The 19,692-nt window shown below is 48.2% G+C and overlaps 1 protein-coding gene across 1 annotated transcript; it reads right to left on the bottom strand.

The window, feature by feature from the left end:
- Window positions 1-2,721: 2,721 nt before the first annotated feature.
- apc2 (APC regulator of WNT signaling pathway 2) lies at window positions 2,722-18,620 on the bottom strand. Its single transcript, XM_049729838.2, has 15 exons — window positions 17,020-18,620; window positions 16,816-16,950; window positions 14,510-14,681; window positions 14,336-14,426; window positions 13,508-13,802; window positions 13,059-13,167; window positions 12,856-12,969; window positions 12,722-12,796; window positions 11,627-11,713; window positions 11,212-11,569; window positions 10,982-11,080; window positions 10,760-10,908; window positions 10,435-10,629; window positions 10,157-10,371; window positions 2,722-9,958 (listed from the first exon to the last, which is right to left on the bottom strand). The coding sequence occupies exons 3-15, from the start codon at window positions 14,651-14,653 to the stop codon at window positions 4,603-4,605; spliced, it is 7,287 nt and encodes a 2,428-aa protein (XP_049585795.1). The 5' UTR covers window positions 14,654-14,681; window positions 16,816-16,950; window positions 17,020-18,620; the 3' UTR covers window positions 2,722-4,602.
- Window positions 18,621-19,692: the final 1,072 nt, after the last annotated feature.

Genomic DNA, 19,692 nt, shown 5'->3' with positions numbered 1-19,692 from the left:
AGACAATTTGCAATTCTAGTAATGACACGAATTTGATGCACAATTTGTCTTCGCAGGCCACATAAAATGATGTGGCGGGCTGTATCTGGCCCCCGGGCCTTGAGTTTGACACCTGTGCTCTAAACCCTTTCTCTTACTCTGCCATGTCACTCAGAGATTACACAAAGCAGTGGCGCTGTTTGGACCATCTGCATTGTATTAAAACCCAATCAATCAGCATTTAAATTCAATTCTTCTGACATTTTGCTCACCAAAAACAAGTTGTAATGAATGTGAACTTTTAATGCATTTTATTCAGAAGGTTACTTTGAACCTTAAACGGCGGCGCGGCGTACTTATGGATTTTTCCGGCCTCCGGCCTCCAAGGGGCGCTCTAGCAGGAAGCAAGAGCGAGACAGGCGAAGAAGAGACAATGCGCCGAAGAAGACGTGCTAGTTTGTGTTTACATTTCGCGGATCACGCAGAACGCGATCAAGACGGACATTACTGAAAGGAAGCCTTTATACACAAACCGTCATCATGGGGGACAAAAGAAATGCATATGATGCCGCTTTTAAGCCAAAGGCAGTCGATGTTGCTGACATTATCTTGTGTCTACTCTGGAGCGTACTTATGGATTTTTACGGCCTCCGGTCTCCAGGGGGCGCTCTAGCAGGAAGCAAGAGCGAGACAGACGAAAAAGAGATAATGCGCCGAAGAAGACGTGCCTGTTTGTGTTTTGATCATCTCGCGCATCACGCACACACCCGCATTCACACAGAGACAGGAAGCTTTTATACACAAACTGTCATTATGGGGGACAAAAGAAATGCATATGATGCCGCTTTTAAGCTATACGTGTCGCTCGCTAGTTTAATGTAATTTAGCGCTTCGTGCATGAATAAGATTAGCATGAAAAGACCCTCTTCACACTCGAAGAAATGCATAAAACCGACGACGAAAGAGAGACTGAGAAAGTGTGAGGCGAAGGATACCTAACGCTATTCCAATCGGACACTATGGCGGAAGACTTCGATGGTTTCAGTGCACAGGAGGAAGATGAAGACGGCTCTTTTTTTACTTTTACTGGTATGTTTTTTTTTAACCAGGCCTGTTAGTGCTGTGCTATCATGTTGCTGCTGTGTTGCTGCTGTGTTACCGCCGCGTCTCAGTGACTTTGCTGTGTTACTTCCGTGTTGCTGCGGTATTACTGCCGCGTCACAGGCAGTGTTTGGAAAGAAATGTTAAGGTATGTTATTAAAGCTTTAAAAAAACTTTCTGTGTCCAGTCTTTCTTTGCTAATAACTCGCGTGCACACTTCCGCGTTGCTGCGGTACTACTGCTGCGTCACAGGCAATGTTTAGAAAGACATGTTCAAGTATGTTATTAAAACGTTAAAAAGGCTTTCTATGTACTGTCTTTCTTTGTAAAAAAACTCGTGTGCACGTGCGGCTTAAAGTCCGGTGAGGCTTATGTAAGAAAAAGACTGAAATATCCCTGAATTTTAGCTGGTGCGGTTTATAATCCGGTGCGGTTTATAGTCCGGCAATTACGGTAAATCTAATTTCTGCTTCAGTGTCTTAGCATTTTCCTAAATCTGAAGAAATCAAACGAGCACGCAGTGAGTAAATTGGATAACAGGTGATTGGTAATGGCTTTTGCCGTCAGGCGCAGATAGCGCGCTCCCTAAATTGTGGACAAAATCCAACAGCACCCATCAGATAATTTTCAATATAGCCAAAACTAAATTACCCGGCGAGTATGCGTTAATCTCATGCCTTGTGTATACCCGCCCATGTTAACTGGCTCCTCGGAACCAACTTGACATGGTTGCGTTCCAAAGCTTCACGCCAACCTCGCAGCAGGGCATCATGCATTTACGACATGATCAACTTTCGAGACACATAAGGAATGGGTCCAAGTACTAAAACAGCGGTGTTATATTGATCGGCTTTGCGTAATAATAGGAGTGTGGCGAGAAATCGCCAAAATCGTCTAAAAATGTTCAGTACTTGATTGCAGCTTATTTGGAGATAAAACCAGCAGAGGTGCCAGAGGGAGAACGCCAGGAGGAAAACAGCCAAGGTGATCGCCAAGGCCGAAAGATGGGATGGAAAACAACAGCCCCCACACACATCAAATCGCTCATAATCAGCATTTAACCCCACGGAACCAGCTCTCACCGAACCAGCACCCACTCCCATGGAATCAAACTCTACTGCGAACTTGCCCCACCCCAAAGACTCATCACCCATCAAACTCGGCCCACAATGTGCAACTGAATATAAGCTGACCAAAGAACTTTGAACGTTGCCTTTCTGAATGGAGACTTTCTGCTCTTGAGCATGGTCGTACGAAAGGCCCAGCGCTGTATTGTACATTCCTGAAAACAGAGCTTTCTTAACAAGAATTGTGATTGAACTCAACCAACCTGTGTAAGTCTAATTTCTGCTTCAGTGTCTTAGCATTTTCCTAAATCTGAAGAAATCAAACGAGCACGCAGTGAGTAAATTGGATAACGGGTGATTGGCAATGGCTTTTGCCGTGAGACGCAGATAGCGCGCTCCCTAAATTGTGGACAAAATCTGTGTGCCATGTTGGCACAGCGGTAAAGGTGGTGCTCAGTGCGCAGTACTTTATTTCTTTGCGTCACGGGTTCGAATCCCGCTTATGACTTTTCTATTTTATATATTTTTTAGTGTTTGCTATGTGTTGCAGCCAGTCGGAAATGCAAACGAGACATTTCGTTCAGCGTTTTTTATTGAGAATTTGAACAGTTTTGCAGTCAGGCAAGTTCCAAGTTGCTTGTGACGAATCTCCAGTCGCGAAACACAAAATCGCTTTAACATAACAGTCGTAACTCGAGACAGGAAGCAAGATAACATGGGAGCAACTTGACATGTAACAACGGCACAAGCCCATAGGCGGATCCTTTCACGCGAAATGTACACAAAACACCTGTTTCACACCAATATTGAGCAATGCATCGGCACGTCTTATTTTCTAGCGTGTTATGTACAAACTTGTGAGGAACACAGTCAAAGCTACAATAATTAACTGGTATCAATCAACTGCTAATATGACAACTGATGCTTTTGCGCGAGTACCAAATTATTGTCTGCATGTGTGTTAACCTATAGCACGGGGCTAATGGAATGGTTGAAGAACAATGCGAAAATAAACTTACTTTTTGTTTCTACATGCACAGCAAGCACACAACGCTTCACTAACCACACTAGCGTTTTACCGCGAGCATGATTCGCTGCGTGCACACCAAACACAGGGTGAGCGGCATCCAGCCACTTCATCTGCGTTGTCCACCGGCTGCTCGCTCTTGTATGTCTTTTTAACTTTATTACGGCAAATCTCCTCTGATGACCAAAACATGTTTCAACATCGAGCGGCCAACATTGTCATGTAAACATTGGTGCCGTATGGGTCGAGTTCACCAGCTTAAAAAATGAAAGGAAAAAAAAGTAACAACATACTAAGTATATCCCAAGTTCCTCACTCACAGTTCTCCAAGCCTGCTTGTCCCCATTTACTTTTGTATGCTTACATGGACGTGTTGTAGTTCTCGGGATGATCATCTTTTCCTGCATTTTCTTGAAACGCTTCTCAGTCCGCCGGTCTACCCGGGTGTTCAGATCGGCTCAGGGGCTTGTGACTGTTGATGGCCTCATGTTACGGCAACTTCAATTAGACAAAGTACACTAACGCTCATTAAATTATAGTCAGGATGCACTCGTGAATAAAGAAAAATGGTATGTAGAGTCAAACCTCGGTTTTCGACAACAATCCGTTCCAGAAGTTGGTTCGAGAAGTGAATCTGTCGAATTCCGAATCTATTTTTCCCATTACAAATAATAGAAATAAATTTTATTCTTTCCAAGACAAAAAAACCCCCCGCCTTTTGAAAGCATTTTTTCATTTGCGCATTTTTGTCTGATCGCGCAACTGCAGCGCACCGCCAAACGCGCAAACATAACGCGCCGCCGACCACGCAACTGCACCACGCTGGTCGCATTATTGTGAAAGAGCCGTCGCTGAAATTTAGAAAATATCTTTTAAGTCCTGATGTACTTTCCAAAATTTAAGTGGATCTCAGTGCGCAGGGAGCTTAATTTGGTTCGATTGCGCAACCGCAGCACGCTGGGCACTCACTGTTGCATTGCTTTAAGAGCGTCTTTGTGTTTTAGGATGGCTTTACTGCTCCCACTTGCTTTCTTTGGAGGCATGATTAGGGGTTAATACAATCCTCAAAGTAACGAAAATACAATAACGAACGGAGTCAGTCGGCATCCGGGACGCGCGGTCGGGTTTTCTCGGGTCTTTTCGGCTCATCTCGCGAGGTGCGTCCTACAAATTTTGTTCGACAACCGAAGCAAAGAAAATCTCGAATTTTTCATTTGAATTCCGATTTGTTCGAGAACCGGGACGTTCCAAAACCGAGGTTTGACTGGACTATCATATCGACTGCAATATTGCTAGCTCTAATGTAATATTGTGCCTCAATAAATAAGAGTTAGGATGTGTCCTTCCTTTGTTTATTGGCGTTTGCTCATTCAATTTACGCGAGGTTAGCTCAAATGAAGACTCTCTCAAATGTCTTTCATCAAACATTTAAGAATGACTTCTGCTTTTCGTTTTGTGGTCGGCCTCCGTGCCCGGGACCTCTGTGCCTGGGGCCTCCAGCTGGACCATGGGACTGGGGACGTAGTTGAATGGAGAAACTCTGGCCGCCTTGCTTGGAGATACGTGGCGGAAATGCACGGCTCCGCCCACATGCCCGTCTGGTTTTGCGGTAGATGCGGTGCCGTCTGACTCCCCATCTTGAAAGTTATCCCCCCCGGCAACGGCGCTACTCTTCCTGAGTAGCTCTTGTCCGGCAGCATCTTCCAGAATGGCTGCCGTTGACTCTGCACTGGGAGAGGTGCTGGAGTTGATCTTTGTGTTGGAGAACTCTTCTGTCTGAACCGTAGCGTCACTCACACTACGCGAGGCTAGGAGAATCGTCGGCATCTTCTCTGTCAGAGCCAGAGATGGCTCGGCCCCGTCAGGCGATGGCACCAGAGGCAAGGCGTTTGGCGGCAGAGAGCTTTTTAAGAGCTGAGCTATGTCTTCATCCTTGATCCTCCTCCAGGTGACCCCGTCATTCATACAGGTTCTAGGACTTTTCTTCTTTGTATCATGCTCGCTTTTGGCTCGTGCGCTTGAATCTGAGGATGACGAACGGAGTGAAGAGCGACTGGTCACTCGGCTCAGGGTGTTTATACTCGGAGATGAAGCGTGAAATGTTTTAGATGTTTTTTTGTGCTGCTGCTGTTGTTGTCTGTCTCCCCAAACTCTGCCTGGGGCATTTTGTTGAGCTGCCTTGTTGGGGCTTTCAGAGCTGGTTCTCCTGGATGGACGTCTTGTGGACAGGTCCCGTTCCCTGGAGGCGATTGTGGCCTGTAGCTGAAGTCTGTGGACTCGCTGTGCTTGGCCTGTGCTTGTTGCTGTCATCTTTCTCGGGGGCTGAGCAGCCACCTTGAGTTCTTGGCAGCGGGACGAGCAAAGGAAGACTGCCGAAGCCGCCCGGTAGGGGGAAGCATTCTGGGATCGGGACTTGTGGACACGGGGCATGCACTCACATTTCAGTCCGCTCTTTGAGTCCTTGATGAATGTCAGCTGTCTCAAGAATCCGCTGGCATCTGACTCGCCATCACAAGAATGGGCTGGGCTCACCCTATGCAGGTCAGTTGGGCTCGTGGGAAGGACTCGTTTGCCACCGACCTGATTTTGTCTCCCTGTGGCCTGGTGGGTGACCAGAGGTGAAAGAGGTCTGGCTGGCCTCACGGAATTCTTCATAAAAGGTATTCTGACTGGTGACTTCTGGGTTTTGGGTGGTGGTGTTTTTTCCACTTTGTTAACCTCCAGAGAGCGTCCTTTCCTTTCAGGGGGGCTACTTGACAGTGTGCTATTCTTTTTCTGGATAGTCCTGCTTGTGAGTTTCTTCTGAGAATGCTTGGATGGTGTCGAACTTTGTGATGACCCAGAAGAAGAACTGTGCGGTATCCTTGGAGGTGGAGTTGAGCTCCTTTTTGGCAGATAGAGCTCCGTGTCCTGCGGTCGTCCTAATCGGTGAAGGCTCTTTGACCTGTGCTGAGCCAGCTCTGGGTTCTTTGGAGAGGCCACTTTCCTGGGTGGAGGAATTTGCGACGGAGCTGTCTCTTTGATGGGAGTGTAGATGACTGTTCTGCCTCTGAAAACCACCGGCAAGTTAGGCACTGGCTTGCGCTGTGCAAAGTCCAGAGGTTTGTTGGCCTTTTTGTCTTGAGCAAATTTCTTTTCCTTGGGGGTAAAGCTTGACGTGGACATAAAGGAAAAAACAGATTCACTTTCTTCAGAGGAGAACTCTTGGGACTTGGCTGCCTGAAGTCCCGTCACCACAGCATTTGCACCCTCTTGAATGGCTCTCCATTCCACACTGTTCAGGTCCGATGCTTGATCCCATGCTGGGTCATCACTGTCTTCATTTATGTTCCAGACTTCCTTGGGCTTTTGGCCATTCTCCGCTTTCTTCTTCCTGGCGGCCATCTTCCGTCTCTGTTTGGGCATCGCCGAAGTGATGCACTTGTGAAGGAGGTCGTCTTCTGAGTCCACGCTGAGTGAACTTGGAGAGCTTTGGAGAGCGTCAACATGTCTGCAGACGGTCGAGGACTTGGCCTGCTGCATCATATGTAGACTTTTGTTGTGTCTGTTCTTGGAGCAAATCTGCTGGGTTTTGTATCGGTGATCCCCAGACTCGACATCACTCAGGGAGCTCAGTGAGGAGCTGAGTGAGGAAGAGGCTGGGAAGCCGTCCATCAGCTTTTGCTTGAGCATGTGAAAGCCTACGGGCTTTGCTGGCGTCCTGACGATGTTGGTCATCCTTGTTGAGAGAGAAGTCCTTCTTTCTTCCCTGGTATAGCTTCTGCTGGCAACTTTGGCTTTGTCCTGATAAAAGCGCTTGGTCTCATCTAAAGAAGGTGACCTCTGTGCCGCGTGTCTCCTCTGATGAAGGCTATTTTCTGCCTTGTGATTTAGAACGGGTATCGGGAGCTTCCCAGCGGCACCCTGGCATTTCATCTTCTTCCGTTGACCGGGCGAGTCCTGGCGATTCCTCTGGCTGGCCACTCTGTCAGCCACTTCTTTGCTCTGCATCAGAACCTTCTGCGTGGGGATGACATGTTTGCTTGTGCGGTTTGAGCAAACCACAGGCGGTGGCGGTGGCAGCAGGAGTGGCGGTGGCAGCAGCAGCGGCTTCATCTTATTTGCTTTGTGGAAGTGGGAGAAGAGTCTCAAGTCTTGGATCCGCTTTGCCTCCTCATCAAGTATTCTTTCCTTGGCCAGGGGCCGAGACGGGCAGTCCTTTACTGGGTGCCGGAGAGTTTCATCACTCAGTGAAGTTGCACGGGAGAAGTTGACCAGAGTCCCGTCAGCTGAGTCGGTGACGGACGCGTCGTCAAACTTGACGTGGTTGTGCGGGACAACGGTTCTCCTGCCAGGATACAGCTGCGTCTTGCCATTTGGTAGCATCATGTAAACGGGAAAATGCAAACCTTTTTGGGAAGTGAGAAATTGGGGAGCAACGCCGGTCACCAAGGAAGGCTTGACTTTTCTGAATCTGGACGGCATGGCCGAATTGATGCACTCCTTCAGTATCTCGATGTCGTCGTCAGAGTTGCCTTCACTGTATTTCTCACCCTGGTCATTTTGGTCCTGGAGAGCCAGGTTCTTGTCATGTTGCTGGAGGAGCGGCGTCAGTTTCAGCTCTACATCTTTCTCGACATAGTGCTCGTGTAGGGGCAAAGCACTCAGGCTGGATGCACAGGAGAAATTCTCTGTGGGCTTTTCCACTGTGAAGTAGATCATGGTGTCCAAATCAGGAGGAAGGTTGGACCTGTCTTTGGAGTCGCTGACCTCGATAAACTTGCGCAGAGTGTTCTCCCACTGAGCAGTCGAGCTCAGCGTGTGCACTTCCCCTCCGTTGAACTCCACGCAACAAGGAGTCTTGCTTCGGCTGGGAGGCATGGTTTGGCCGGGGCTGTCTGGAAGATCGCTGGGGCTGATGGCTCCGTCGTTCATCTCGCTGCAGGGATCGCTTTGGATGGAGCTGGCAATGGACGGAGACTCAAAACTGCCCAAAGAACTGACAGAACTGCAGCGACTCATGACCAGAGGAGTCTCGTGGATGTAGTTCTCTGAAGAACTGGATGGGGATGTGTCTTCGAGCACGGCTGGCGAGGATCCCTGAAGAAATACATTTTTTCTTTTGTCCGGACACACAATTGGGATGGGATGGCTCTCTTGACTGGGGAAGTCGGTTAGGAGCAACTGGCTGTCACTCAGATCCTCTAAGGTCTCGTCCTCCTCAGCCCGCTGGACATCGTCTCCCGCTTGAATCATTTCAAGTGAGGAGTCACTCTCCAGCTCGTTGTCACTTGGTCCATCCAGTGCTCCGTCTCCAGAAGAAAGTGAGGACAAGGAGCTGCACCGGGAAAAGCAGATAGGCGTGTTCTCCACAGAGTATTTCTGCACCGTCTCCATTGTGCCAACGGTTGGACTCCTGCCCGACGTCACTGGTGAAAACTTGCTGATGCTGCCTGCAATCACTGCGGTGGGCACCCAGGCTTGCCTCCTCGTCTCTTCAGAAGCCTGATCGCCCATTGACGTCTTTGCCACACCATATTTAGCGAAGCTCTGAATGAGCGGGACCTGCAGATATGAAGGAGAAACATTGACGGAGGCCATGCTGATGTCAGAAGAGACTTTAGTGGACACACTGACTGGCGTCTGCGCCGGCCGGTCCTGCTTCTTTTCTGCATCTGAGTCGAAGAGTTCCAAAGCCATCTTGTCTTTGCCGTCCACATAATCTCTTTCCGGAAGATCTTGCTGACTCAGGAGAGCATGTTGCACGTTGTGGTGAGCCACCTCCAGATCCAGCCGGTCGGGTCGTTTCTGGGGGATGCGAGGTTTTAGGGTGGGCCCAACTCTGTCTTTGCCACCACAGAAGCCGTCGCTGGTGCTGCCACTGTTCAAGCTGTCAGTAGACACACTGGTGCGAGCGCTTTTCAGGCGCAATAAGGCATGCGCCCTGCTGAGGCGTTGGCGATGGACCGAGTTGGTGGTGTCTGAGAGACGGCAGGGGGAACACGACTTTGCACGACTCTCGTTGAGTTCCTTTGATCCGTAAGGCCAATCGGCCAGGTGGTCTTCAGAGCTGAGGCTAAAACTGTCCTCGGAGGACGTATGCATGCTCATGTCCTCCACCAATCTGTCAATCTTAGCAACGGTGTTAGTGATCTTCTTTGCCAGTTTCTCAGCAGCAGTGGACATGACTTCATCAGACAGCGGTTGGCTCCGTTCCAGGTCCTGCTCGGGCTCACTGTCCCGCTTGGGATTTTGCCGTGAGTCGGAGTTGCTGAGGTATGTGGACAGCATGGATAAAGTTGCAGTGTCCAGACCGCAGGAAACGGGGGCCTCCTCGTCCTCAAAGCAGCCGGAATCTGAGGCGTAATCCTTGGCCAGGCTTTCAATGTGGCGCAGCTGCTTGGTGAAGCTCAAGTGCTTGGGGCTCCTTTTGGCCAGCGAGTCAAAAGTCTCAGCCAAGTGTTTGGCATCCAGCTCGGCCTCCAGCGCCCTCTGCTTTCTCATGTAGAGCGAAGGCACGCACGAGCCCGGCGACAGCACCGAAGCGTCCCTGTACTTTGGGGGTCGATTGCTCAGCAAGTTCCTCAAAGCCGCGGCGCTGCCCATGGCAATGGTCTTGTGCTTGGAGTGAATGAGATTGCGCAGCATACTCACTGCGCCCAAATCCCACAGCAGCTCCTGGTCCTTTGGGCTTCGAGCCGAGAGGTTCCACAGCGTGCCGCAAGCGTTGCTGACAATGGTTAAACTGTGTGAGCGCAGGTGCTGCAGCAGAGTCTGGAGGCAGTTGTGATCTCGCAAGACTTGCCTGAACACAGAAAAGCATCCAATCAAATGGTGAGCCAGCGAGCAAGAGGGCGGGCGGGCAATGGCGGCCAATCTGCGGTATGAATGCTGCTGGAAAACTGAATTTCCCCCTGGCCATCAATAAAGTATCCCTCCCTCCCTCTATCCATCCATCCATCCACCCATCCATCCCACCCACAACACGAGCGGACATTCACACCTGTAGTTTTCTCGCGAGGCCACCAGACTGGAAACATTTCTCAGGATTCCGCCTCCACTCTCGATGATGGCGAGTGAGTTGGTCTGGCAATGGTACGTCAGCGTGCTAACCAGAAAGCCTAGAGCGCCATCCACTGCACACACCGCCTCCTTGTTGTCCAAGCTGTGAGCCGACAGATTCCACAGTGCACTCAGCAGACTCTTCAACGTGGACTCCTAGAAAAGAAAGCCAAATTTAAGCAGCTCTGGTGCGACGCAGCCGCATCTCATGGGCCTCACCTTTGTGGCCTGCAGGGCACACGTCATCAGGGCGGACACACAGCCGATGTCTCGCAAGACTCGCTTGCTGCTGATGTCAGCCCGCCAAGATAAGTTCCTCAAAATGCTGGAGACCACTTGGTGGAGCTCCTCGCTATCTGAGCCCAACTGGGCCACGAGAGCCTGCAGGCAGCTCTTCCGGGAGCACAGCGTGGCCTGCGGAGGGACACTGTTGACTGAACCGGGCAGAGACAACAAGTGCACACTGCGCTGCTCCTTCACCGATCGCTTCATGCTCGCAAGCGTCATCGGCTGGTGTTAGCTTGGGACGCATGTGGGCCCCCACCTTGTTGACCACATCTCCAAAGGTGAGGTTGGTCAGGGCCATCCCGGCGTAGCGCCGCAGTGCCGTGTTGATGAGGTCGTGCATGCCGCTATGCGTGCCGTGCATTTGCTGGTCCAAGTCGATCAGCTCTGCCACCACCTGCAGAGCACCTGGAGGGCAGCGCAAGGCACTCTCTCAGAACTCGATTGGGAACTGTCTGCTTGGTTTGCGGATTTCACCTACCTAATTCGTTCATTGCACGGCGAAACTCTTCTTCAAAAGACAGCTTCATGATGGCGCACGTGGCCTGACAGATCTGAGGGTCTACAGGTTCGGGAATATCTGACGGAGTAGATCAAGAAAAAAAAATCAGCCAAGGCACAATGGCCTCCCATCCTAATTTCAAGAGAATCCAACCAGCGAAGCTTTTGACATCCCTCGGGCTTATCATTGTGTGGGTAAAAAGTACTCACTGGTGATCTGGGTCTCGCTGTGGTTCTCTATCCAGTCCCAGCCGCTGTCACAGTAGGTACGGAGCTGCTCCAGCATGTGCAGTACTCTCATCTCCCGGCGGGCTTGGCCCTCGTCCTGCTGGGAGTAGATGATGTTGTGCAGGGCGGCGCCGGCTCGGGACTTAGCCTCGCGGCTGCAGCGCGCCTCTCCCGGCCCGCCGGCGTCTTGGTGGAGCATCTGGACCAGCAGGGGAACACAGCCTGACTTCCTCATGGCAATGCAGCTGTCCTGGGAGCTGGAGAGAGCCAGCAGGGTCCGGGACATCTCGTCCTTGTCTTTGTTGCCCAGCATGGACAGCAGCCAGAAGATCATCTCCGCCTAGAGGAGGCAGTCGCCGTTGACGAGTCGGTCCAGTCACGCCGGCTGATTAGCTACCTTGCTGCCTCCGTCTGTCATGCCGTCTGCGCAGGCTGTCGTGTTGCTCTCTGCTTCTCCCACAGGAGGCCTCTCTGCACCCAGCAGCTGCACACACACACACACACGCCCAATAGAAGACAATGACATTTTTATTGTAGTGCAGAAGCAGACCTTTTGGATCGGAATCATGTTTTTTTTTATCTCTGTGCAGTCAAGTGACAATGGCAAACAGGAAGTGAGTGAGACTTAGGGTGTATTCAGACCAAAAAAGTCCTTTAGTCCGCTTGTTTGGTCTGGACCAAAAGAGGACTTAATTTCGTTCGTTTGGTGCGGTTCCTATTCAGACTGTACATTTTGCAAGTGAAATATACACATCCACGCTTGTGACGATCTGTGCTCCCATTGGACAGCAATGACCAGGACGGCACACAGAGCACAGACCCGCAAATGGAGGAAAACATGCGAGTCCTACGCGCTGCGTTCCTGTTTTGCATATTTGTGCTGTTGGTGCGGATCTTTGCTGTTTGTATTCACACCTGAAGCGAACCGCACCAGAGCTCGTTTGTAAGTGAATCGAGACCACTTGAAAAAGTGGGTGTTGGTCCGTTTCTTTAATCCGCACCAGGATTCGTTTGCGTGTATTCACACCTGCATAAAAAAGGTCCGGACCAGCCTTCCAATCGAACCCTGGTCCGTTTAAAGCGGACAAAAAAGTCAGGTCTGAATACACCTTGACAAAGACAAGCGTAGCGGACGAGGCTAGCGGCTGAAGACCGAAAGAAAAGCTCGATTGTGTTTCAAAAAGAGACAGCAAGCAGCATTTTGATACATAAAGGCGCAAGCAGAGGTCTTATCATAAAGACACACCAACTTGCCCAAAGGAGCGGGCAACTGCGCCGACTTCCGGCTGGCGCCGACTTATAGAGTAGTTCCAAAAGACAGCTCTATTGACAGCGTCGCAATCCCGGAAGGCATCAAAGTCTTACTATTACGTGCCCGCATTGTCCGGCGGCAAAGTCAGAGTCAAGACAAAGAGTTTGGCCTTTTACATGGCAAAAACAAAGACTTTGTCGCCCAAGTCTTTTAGTTGGGCACAATGGAGACATTTCGTACCTGCAGTTGGCTCTCTTGACTCCCTTGGGTCTCCCGCAGTTCTTTCTCCAGCTGCTCCAGACGGGCGACACGCATCTGCAACGTACACACAGGCATGAGCGGGCTGCACCGGTCTGCCGTTTGTACTTGGCTACCTGTGCACGATGAATCGTCTGCTCGCCGCTGCCGAAGCGCTCCTCCATGATGCGGCGCACCTGCTGAACTTCAAACTCCAGCTGCTGGCGGATCAAGTCCATCTGCAGGGAAAACTGCGGCAAGCAGAGGAAACATACAAGTGTCAGTCGCCGGCTGGGCCGGGCCGCTCTTTCCCTCATCGATCACGTCTGCGTGCCTTTACCGTGTCAATGCGAGGCAGGTGTGTGAGTTTCTGGGATAGCGCCTCCAGCTGGCTGGAGTACCAACAGCGCTCTCGCTCCTCACGGTCAATTTCTCCCAAAAGTTGGTTCCTGCGGTGGGACGAGAGCGCCGTTAGGGGTTTGCATCACTAGCTTCCGAGGGCCTCCACCACCAAACGCAGTGTCAAATTGATCTGTCAGGTGGTCAGGAATGAAAAGTCGCTAGTCGTCGATTGTTTTCTTGTAGCTAGCTTGGCAATGGAGGTGTCACAAAGGTGGCCAACACCAGCAAAACGCCCAATCAGTGGAAGCGCTGCGCATCAGCAAGGATGCGCTTTCAAAAGAAAAAAATTCTACAAAAAAAACACAAAATCAATCAACTGGATAAGAGGCAAGCGCAGGGCGCTCACCGCCCGCCCGCTCGTCGCCTGCTTGCCGCCCGCCTGCCCACCTCTCCTTGTAGAGTTCGTCCATGTGATGGTCGCTGAGGCGCCCGTCCGCCCCGCTGAAGACGGCCGTTTTGGGCGGGGCTCCGTCCAGGAAGTGATGCGGCGACATGATGGCGGTAACGTCGTCGCGAGTTGGCTGTTGAGCCGAAGAAGAGGGGGAGGCCTGGCATGAGGGCAGAGCCAGGGGGTCTTCTCTCTCCGCTGGACCTCCTTGATTGTCCGCCAACAGATGCGACCGATGACCTTGATGATCTTGATGCTTCAGCTCGTAGTATTTGGTCAGGTCCACGTGCAGCTCTGAAACACGTTAGCATTATCAGTTAGCATTACGGTGTTAACTCACAGTACCACAGATGAGGCACTTTTTATAGGCAAGTTGACATTTACAGTTACATGCCTCTAATGTGCTAGTGCACTGTGCCAGGAAATGCCGGGCGGCGCTGAGTCCATAACGACAACAAAAGGCAGAGAAGGTCCCCAACTAAGTTGCAGCGTCGCTTGTTGTCAAGCGGCAACTGTCGTTGAGTGCTCTGCACTCGATTATGATGAGCCTCACATCCGGGCTCCTTTGCAGTAGCCCATCGAGTGCGTATCTGGCTGATATTTCGAACTGTGTGAAAGTCCTTGAGGAAGAATATTAGCGCTTTTTACTACTTCGTACTTCGGAAGGGGGCTCACAAGAACCAGACTTGGAGATCCCCAATGTACGGCAGAAACACTCAGTGCGCTAAAGTCCGTCTGTCATTTTCTCGCTCATTGGGCGACCTCCTCATGCGGAACTCGGTCCTGTTACCGTCATCACTATGGTGAGCGTTTTTAGAGGGTCAGACCTTTGAGTTGGTGGAGCACGTCGCCGCGTCCCGACGACGCCAAAGTCCCCGCCTCCTGCTCCAGCTTACACTGCAGCTGCTTCAGCACTTCCTGTGCGGGGTCCACGACAACGACAAATGATTGGCAGGTCACGGCAAACGGAACCGTCGAAGTGTCGCAGTCAAGACTAGGACCTTCATGCCAAAGGTCTCGCTCTCCAGCTTGCAAAGGTGGTTAGAGTTGTCCTCTAGCTCCCTCCTCAGGTGGGAGTTTTCCTTGCGTAGCGCTGCCACCTGGTGGGCCAGCTGGTCATAGGACGCCACCGCCGCATTGGCCATGGTTACGCAAGGGCAGAAGGGCACGCCCCTGCAGGAGAGGAAGCCATGGAATCATTGATAGAATAATTGCAAATATTCTAATTCCAAGTCCAACTGAAGTCAGCTCATTTGATTGACTTTAGTTTCGTGTTGTTTCCGCAGCACATCCGGAAGCAGACCCTCAGAGTAAAACTGGATTAAAAGTCAATTGATGACTAAAAGTGATTTTGTGAAACATGACATGAGGGCGTGAAATAGTGTGATATAGACGAATTATATATTTTAAAATGTTAGCTATAGAAATAGTCTCTTTTTTAAATCCAAAAATAAACTGTAGATGGACACATCAATAATTGTAGAACGGGGGGGTCTCTGATGTGGAGACCTGAAACAGGAAGTGGTTTCAGGTCATCTTTACCATTCTCTTGCATCAAAAAGTAAACAAAGAGCATCCGCGAATGACTCTACCATTGCTCCTCCTACAATTGTCTGGTTACTTTGGTAGTCACAGCTGTCATGTTCATCTTAGCACGGAAAAGCGTGGTGGCATGATGTGAGCCACTATGCTAACTCCATGCTAGATAGCTCTGCAAGGACAGAAAACTGTCATTAACGTCATCAGCAATGTTGCTGAGCAAAGGTGCTGATGCAACACTTCCCAAGACTGTCAAGTTACCACGGCAGCCCCATCCTACAGGGGAGGAGCGGAAAGAATGCACACGCACAGCACATTAGCCTTGCCTAGCTTGGCATTGATTAGCACTTTGTGACGTCGTGCTGCTTCCTTCGTAGTTAGCACTTAGCCTGGGAGTCGCTGATGGTGTAGGCTGTACACTTGCCTGTCTTGTGTGCCAACACCGTGAGTTCAATTCCCTTATGACGGTGTGAATGTTGCTCTCTAATATCACTATACTTGAGCTACTGTGCAGAGATACGGGGAAATAACTACAAAAGCTCAGTAGGACAAATCACGCGTTTACAAAAGAAGGACATTAGAATTATAAACACTAACACACTATTTCTTAAATCACAAATTCTTAAATTCAAAGATTTGGTAGATTATCTAACTGCTCAAATCATGCTCAAAGTGAAGCATAACTGTTTGCCTAAAAATATTCTAAAGCATTTTCACCTACAAAACAGTGATTACAAACTAAGGGATAATGACAACAAATTTACTCTACCCAAACACAGATTAACTAGGAAAAGCTTTTGTATCTCCATTGCAGGTGTTAAACTCTGGAATAATAACCTAAAACATGGTGATGTTTAAAAGTAAATTTAAAGAATTGACACTCATGAGCTACGAACACATTGAAATTACATAATTTAATGGCATTTTTTACTTCATTTTTGTATTATTTTTTCTCCTTCTTCCTTTCTATTCATGTGAAAGTCACGGACAACAATAGGTAAAGTAACAACTCTGTTACAGGTAACTACAAATTGTATCTTTCATTTTGTCTTAAATTGGATAGGACGTGGCATTAAATCAATCTTACTTCCCAGTCCTTTTCAGACAAGTAAACTCTGGCCATTTTGTGCAGTAGATTGTATTATGTTCGTACCTAGTGTTTATAGTCATAATTTAAATTACTTTCACCTTCTTTTTGATTTTTATTTTATTTGTCTTCATTTGCTTGATGATGTATAGTTTACATGTTTGAAACAAATAAATTCATTCAATCATTCATTCAATGTGTGTGTGCGTATGTGTGCGCGCACGTGCGCGTGTGACCAAAAAAAAAATTAGCACTTAGCCTAGCTTAGCACAGGTTAGCAGCTAAAGATGTTTCTCCTTCCAGGCAAAAGAAACCATGTGACCAACTCATGCTGCCACCATGCTAATGAGCAGTTGCTGTGCAAATATACTAATGTGCATAACAAAGAATAAAGAGCAGAAAATAAAAAAGTGCGTACTACCATACATAAACCACGCCTTCCGTTGCTCGCTCTTTGCTCCGCATTTTATGTAATTATTTGAGAGGACGATAAACAACTAATAACAGGCTGCATTGCAATTCATCCTCGAAAGCATTTCATTTCATGATCGAACGAAAAACGACCTCCCCCCGTCGGCCCACTCCTCCTCCTCTTTATGCCCCTGAGGAAAAATTAAAATCGAGATCATGTTCGAGGCGAAACTACAATATGCACGTTTATGTTGAATCCGGTAACAATACCCAGCTGCCGTAAGAAATGTTGCTCTCGTCGTGCGTGCTTATCCTTCCTTTGTCCAGCCTCCATTTTCATCAAGGCACCTGCCTCCATCCCTCCATCTCTCGTCATTGCGCTTCTTTCTTGCACCCCGCGCCCCGCTAAATATGCAGACGTGCAAATTAAATCCAACGGAGAGAAGAAAGGAGAGGCTGGAAAGAGCTTCTGACCTTGAGAAGTTGTCCTTGTGCGCGTCTGTCAAAAGGCAAAAAGGCCACGCGACGAGCAGCAAAGAATTGAAGGACGACGACTATGCGCGGAGGTGCCACGGAGGGGCAAGGGGATGTGATGATGATGATGATGATGATAATGGGGGTGGGTAGGAGCGAAGGGCGTCCGGGCTAGAACAGATGCAAACGGAAAGATTTCGTCCATCAGTGACGACTGACGCACAAACGTTGTTTTTCTTTTTTTCTTTTTTTTTTTTTTTTTCCAGCTTGGTTTTGCCGGAACGCACCGACGATGCCCGAACGAAGTTCGCGCAACCCGTCACAACGTGTTGGATTTCCAAACGGTTAATCTTTTCAAAATAGGACGTTTTACGATGACTTGCTTACAAATGTCTATTATTTTTTGTTCTTCCTTGGTTTTTATGCATCCTATTTCGTTTCAATGAGCTGATGGCGTGATTTTATTTTGAAGGGGGAGCATTCCATCTGAGCTTCGTTTTTTAGGCTGTGGTTGCACCTCATTTTAATTTAATTACTTTAAATGGACTTAGACTATTAAACAAAGTCAATATTAATTTAAACTAAAATATTAATTCAGTGGCTACTTAAAATAATTTAATAATTACAATGTAATGATTTCCTTTCAGTTAATTTTACACTTTGTGGATTAACATTTGACACAAACATATTATTTGAAGTCATATATTGAAGTCATTTAAAATGTGACGCTGTAGCCTACACTAACACTCATTAAAATTCTATTTTAAAACAAGCATTGAGTTCTGTTCAGCCAACAGGAAAAGTTAATGCTCTGCATCACTGATATTATAAAGAAAACACCGTTTGCAAAAAAACGTAGTGCTCTGCATAAAGTGCTCTGATGTAAGTGCTCGTCCACAGTGTTGTGAGGTTGGAGATATATGGCCAGGGAAGGTATTTCTTTTTTAAAGTCACACGCATACACGTACATGTACATCATCATATGCCTACACACAAGACTGGCGAGTGTACTAGCCATCCCATGATCGGAGAAGGTTATTGAGATAAATTATACTGTTCAAAGAAGGGCTGTGGACTCGGACTCGGGGACTCGGACTCGGTCGGACTCGGTCATTTTTGCCGGACTCGGACTCGGTGCTGATTTTGACCGAGTCCACTGAGTCCGACAATAAAAAAAATACGTTCAATTTTATTTTCATCATGCTGCTGAGAATGCGCGTAGGAATACTGTCCACAGCCCTGCTCAATGCGGCCACGTTGAGTTGCACTTAGGCTAATGTTTACATTATGTACCAATGTCAAGCACGATTATGTCACCCAGCTTATATCATTGATGTGTTTCGATAGTTGTGGGGTCGTCACTAATTATTTGTGTTTAGATAAATGTCTGAGCTATAATGGTGTAATTAATGATTAAAAAATATTATCTTACATGTCCTGTGTTTCAGAATGGTTATTTAATTGGGCGAGAGTGTGTGTTTCAAGCGTTTTGCCTCATGCCAATGGCACTCAGGGCTAAGGGTGGGCTTCAATGACTATTTTTGTCAAGCCACACATTTACTACCATGTCAAATAATATATTAGAGTGTAGGTTATGTTCCAATGTATGTATCCACTTCTATCTGTTAAATTGTTGAAGGAAAGAGGGTGGGCTTCAATGACTATTTTTGTCAAGCCACACATTTACTACCATGTCAAATAATATATTAGAGTGTAGGTTATGTTCCAATGTATGTATCCACTTCTATCTGTTAAATTGTTGAAGGAAAGAGGTCAAAATACAAAAAGTCCTGCCTCGCTACAAAAACAGATATGCTCAAACCTCATTGAATAAAGTACATAAGCAGACAAGTATATTCACATATTAAATAAATAAATAAAAGAAACATTTGAAGCATATAATTATACCTACACACCAAATCAATAAAGAAGACATAACTAGACATTTTTGATAAGTGGTGATGAGAAAGGTTTTTGTAACTTTATGATCTGATATATATATTTCTGAGGACTTTGAAATAACAAATGACTTTTGATATATTGCCTAAATAGCTTAATGACCCTTAAGGAACTGTGGAATGCATGCCTGATGTTTTTTCTCTGAATCATGGACACGGCCAGAGTCGTCTTGACCGTTCAGTACTTGATTGTATCTTATGTTTTGACTAATGCTAGACGCCAGTTTTTGATTACTACTGAACGCTCTGCACAGAGGGAGATAGTTTGCCTAACAAAGAAAAGATACGGTTGGAAGCATGATTAAACTAAGAATAAGCAAAGATATGATGTATCAAAAGAACAGCAATAGATTAATGATGTCACAGCCAAAAGCTAACATAATTTTGTACAAATTGACAAAATTAAAAGAATAAGAATGAGGTACGACAGTGTATGTCCAAGATTGGAGAAGAATGTTCACAGGAAGGTCACGTTGAGATAAAACCAGCAGGTGCCAGAAGGAGCCACCCGAGAACTCGGCCAAAGATGATCGCCAAGGCCGAAAGACGGGAGGGAAGACAACAGCCCCCACCCGAGAACTCGGCCAAAGATGATCGCCAAGGCCGAGAGACGGGATGGAAGACAACAGCCCCCTCCACACACACACACACGCACGCACGCACGCACGCACGCACGCACGCACGCACGCACGCACGCACGCACGCACGCACGCAC

This window comes from Syngnathus scovelli, chromosome 10, assembly GCF_024217435.2.
Source record: "Syngnathus scovelli strain Florida chromosome 10, RoL_Ssco_1.2, whole genome shotgun sequence".
Lineage (NCBI taxonomy): Eukaryota > Metazoa > Chordata > Actinopteri > Syngnathiformes > Syngnathidae > Syngnathus > Syngnathus scovelli.
This window is presented reverse-complemented; position numbering and strand designations above follow the sequence as displayed.

What these genes read in the sequence shown, in the direction of transcription:
- apc2 (XM_049729838.2), bottom strand. Translation starts at nt 14,653, where the DNA reads ATGGCCAATGCGGCGGTGGCGTCCTATGACCAGCTGGCCCACCAGGTG. An exon ending in ACCTGCCTCGCATTGACACG is followed by an intron (nt 12,970 to 13,058) that starts GTAAAGGCACGC and finishes TGCTTGCCGCAG; the next exon opens with TTTTCCCTGCAGATGGACTT. An exon ending in CCGTGCAATGAACGAATTAG is followed by an intron (nt 10,909 to 10,981) that starts GTAGGTGAAATC and finishes GCTGCCCTCCAG; the next exon opens with GTGCTCTGCAGGTGGTGGCA.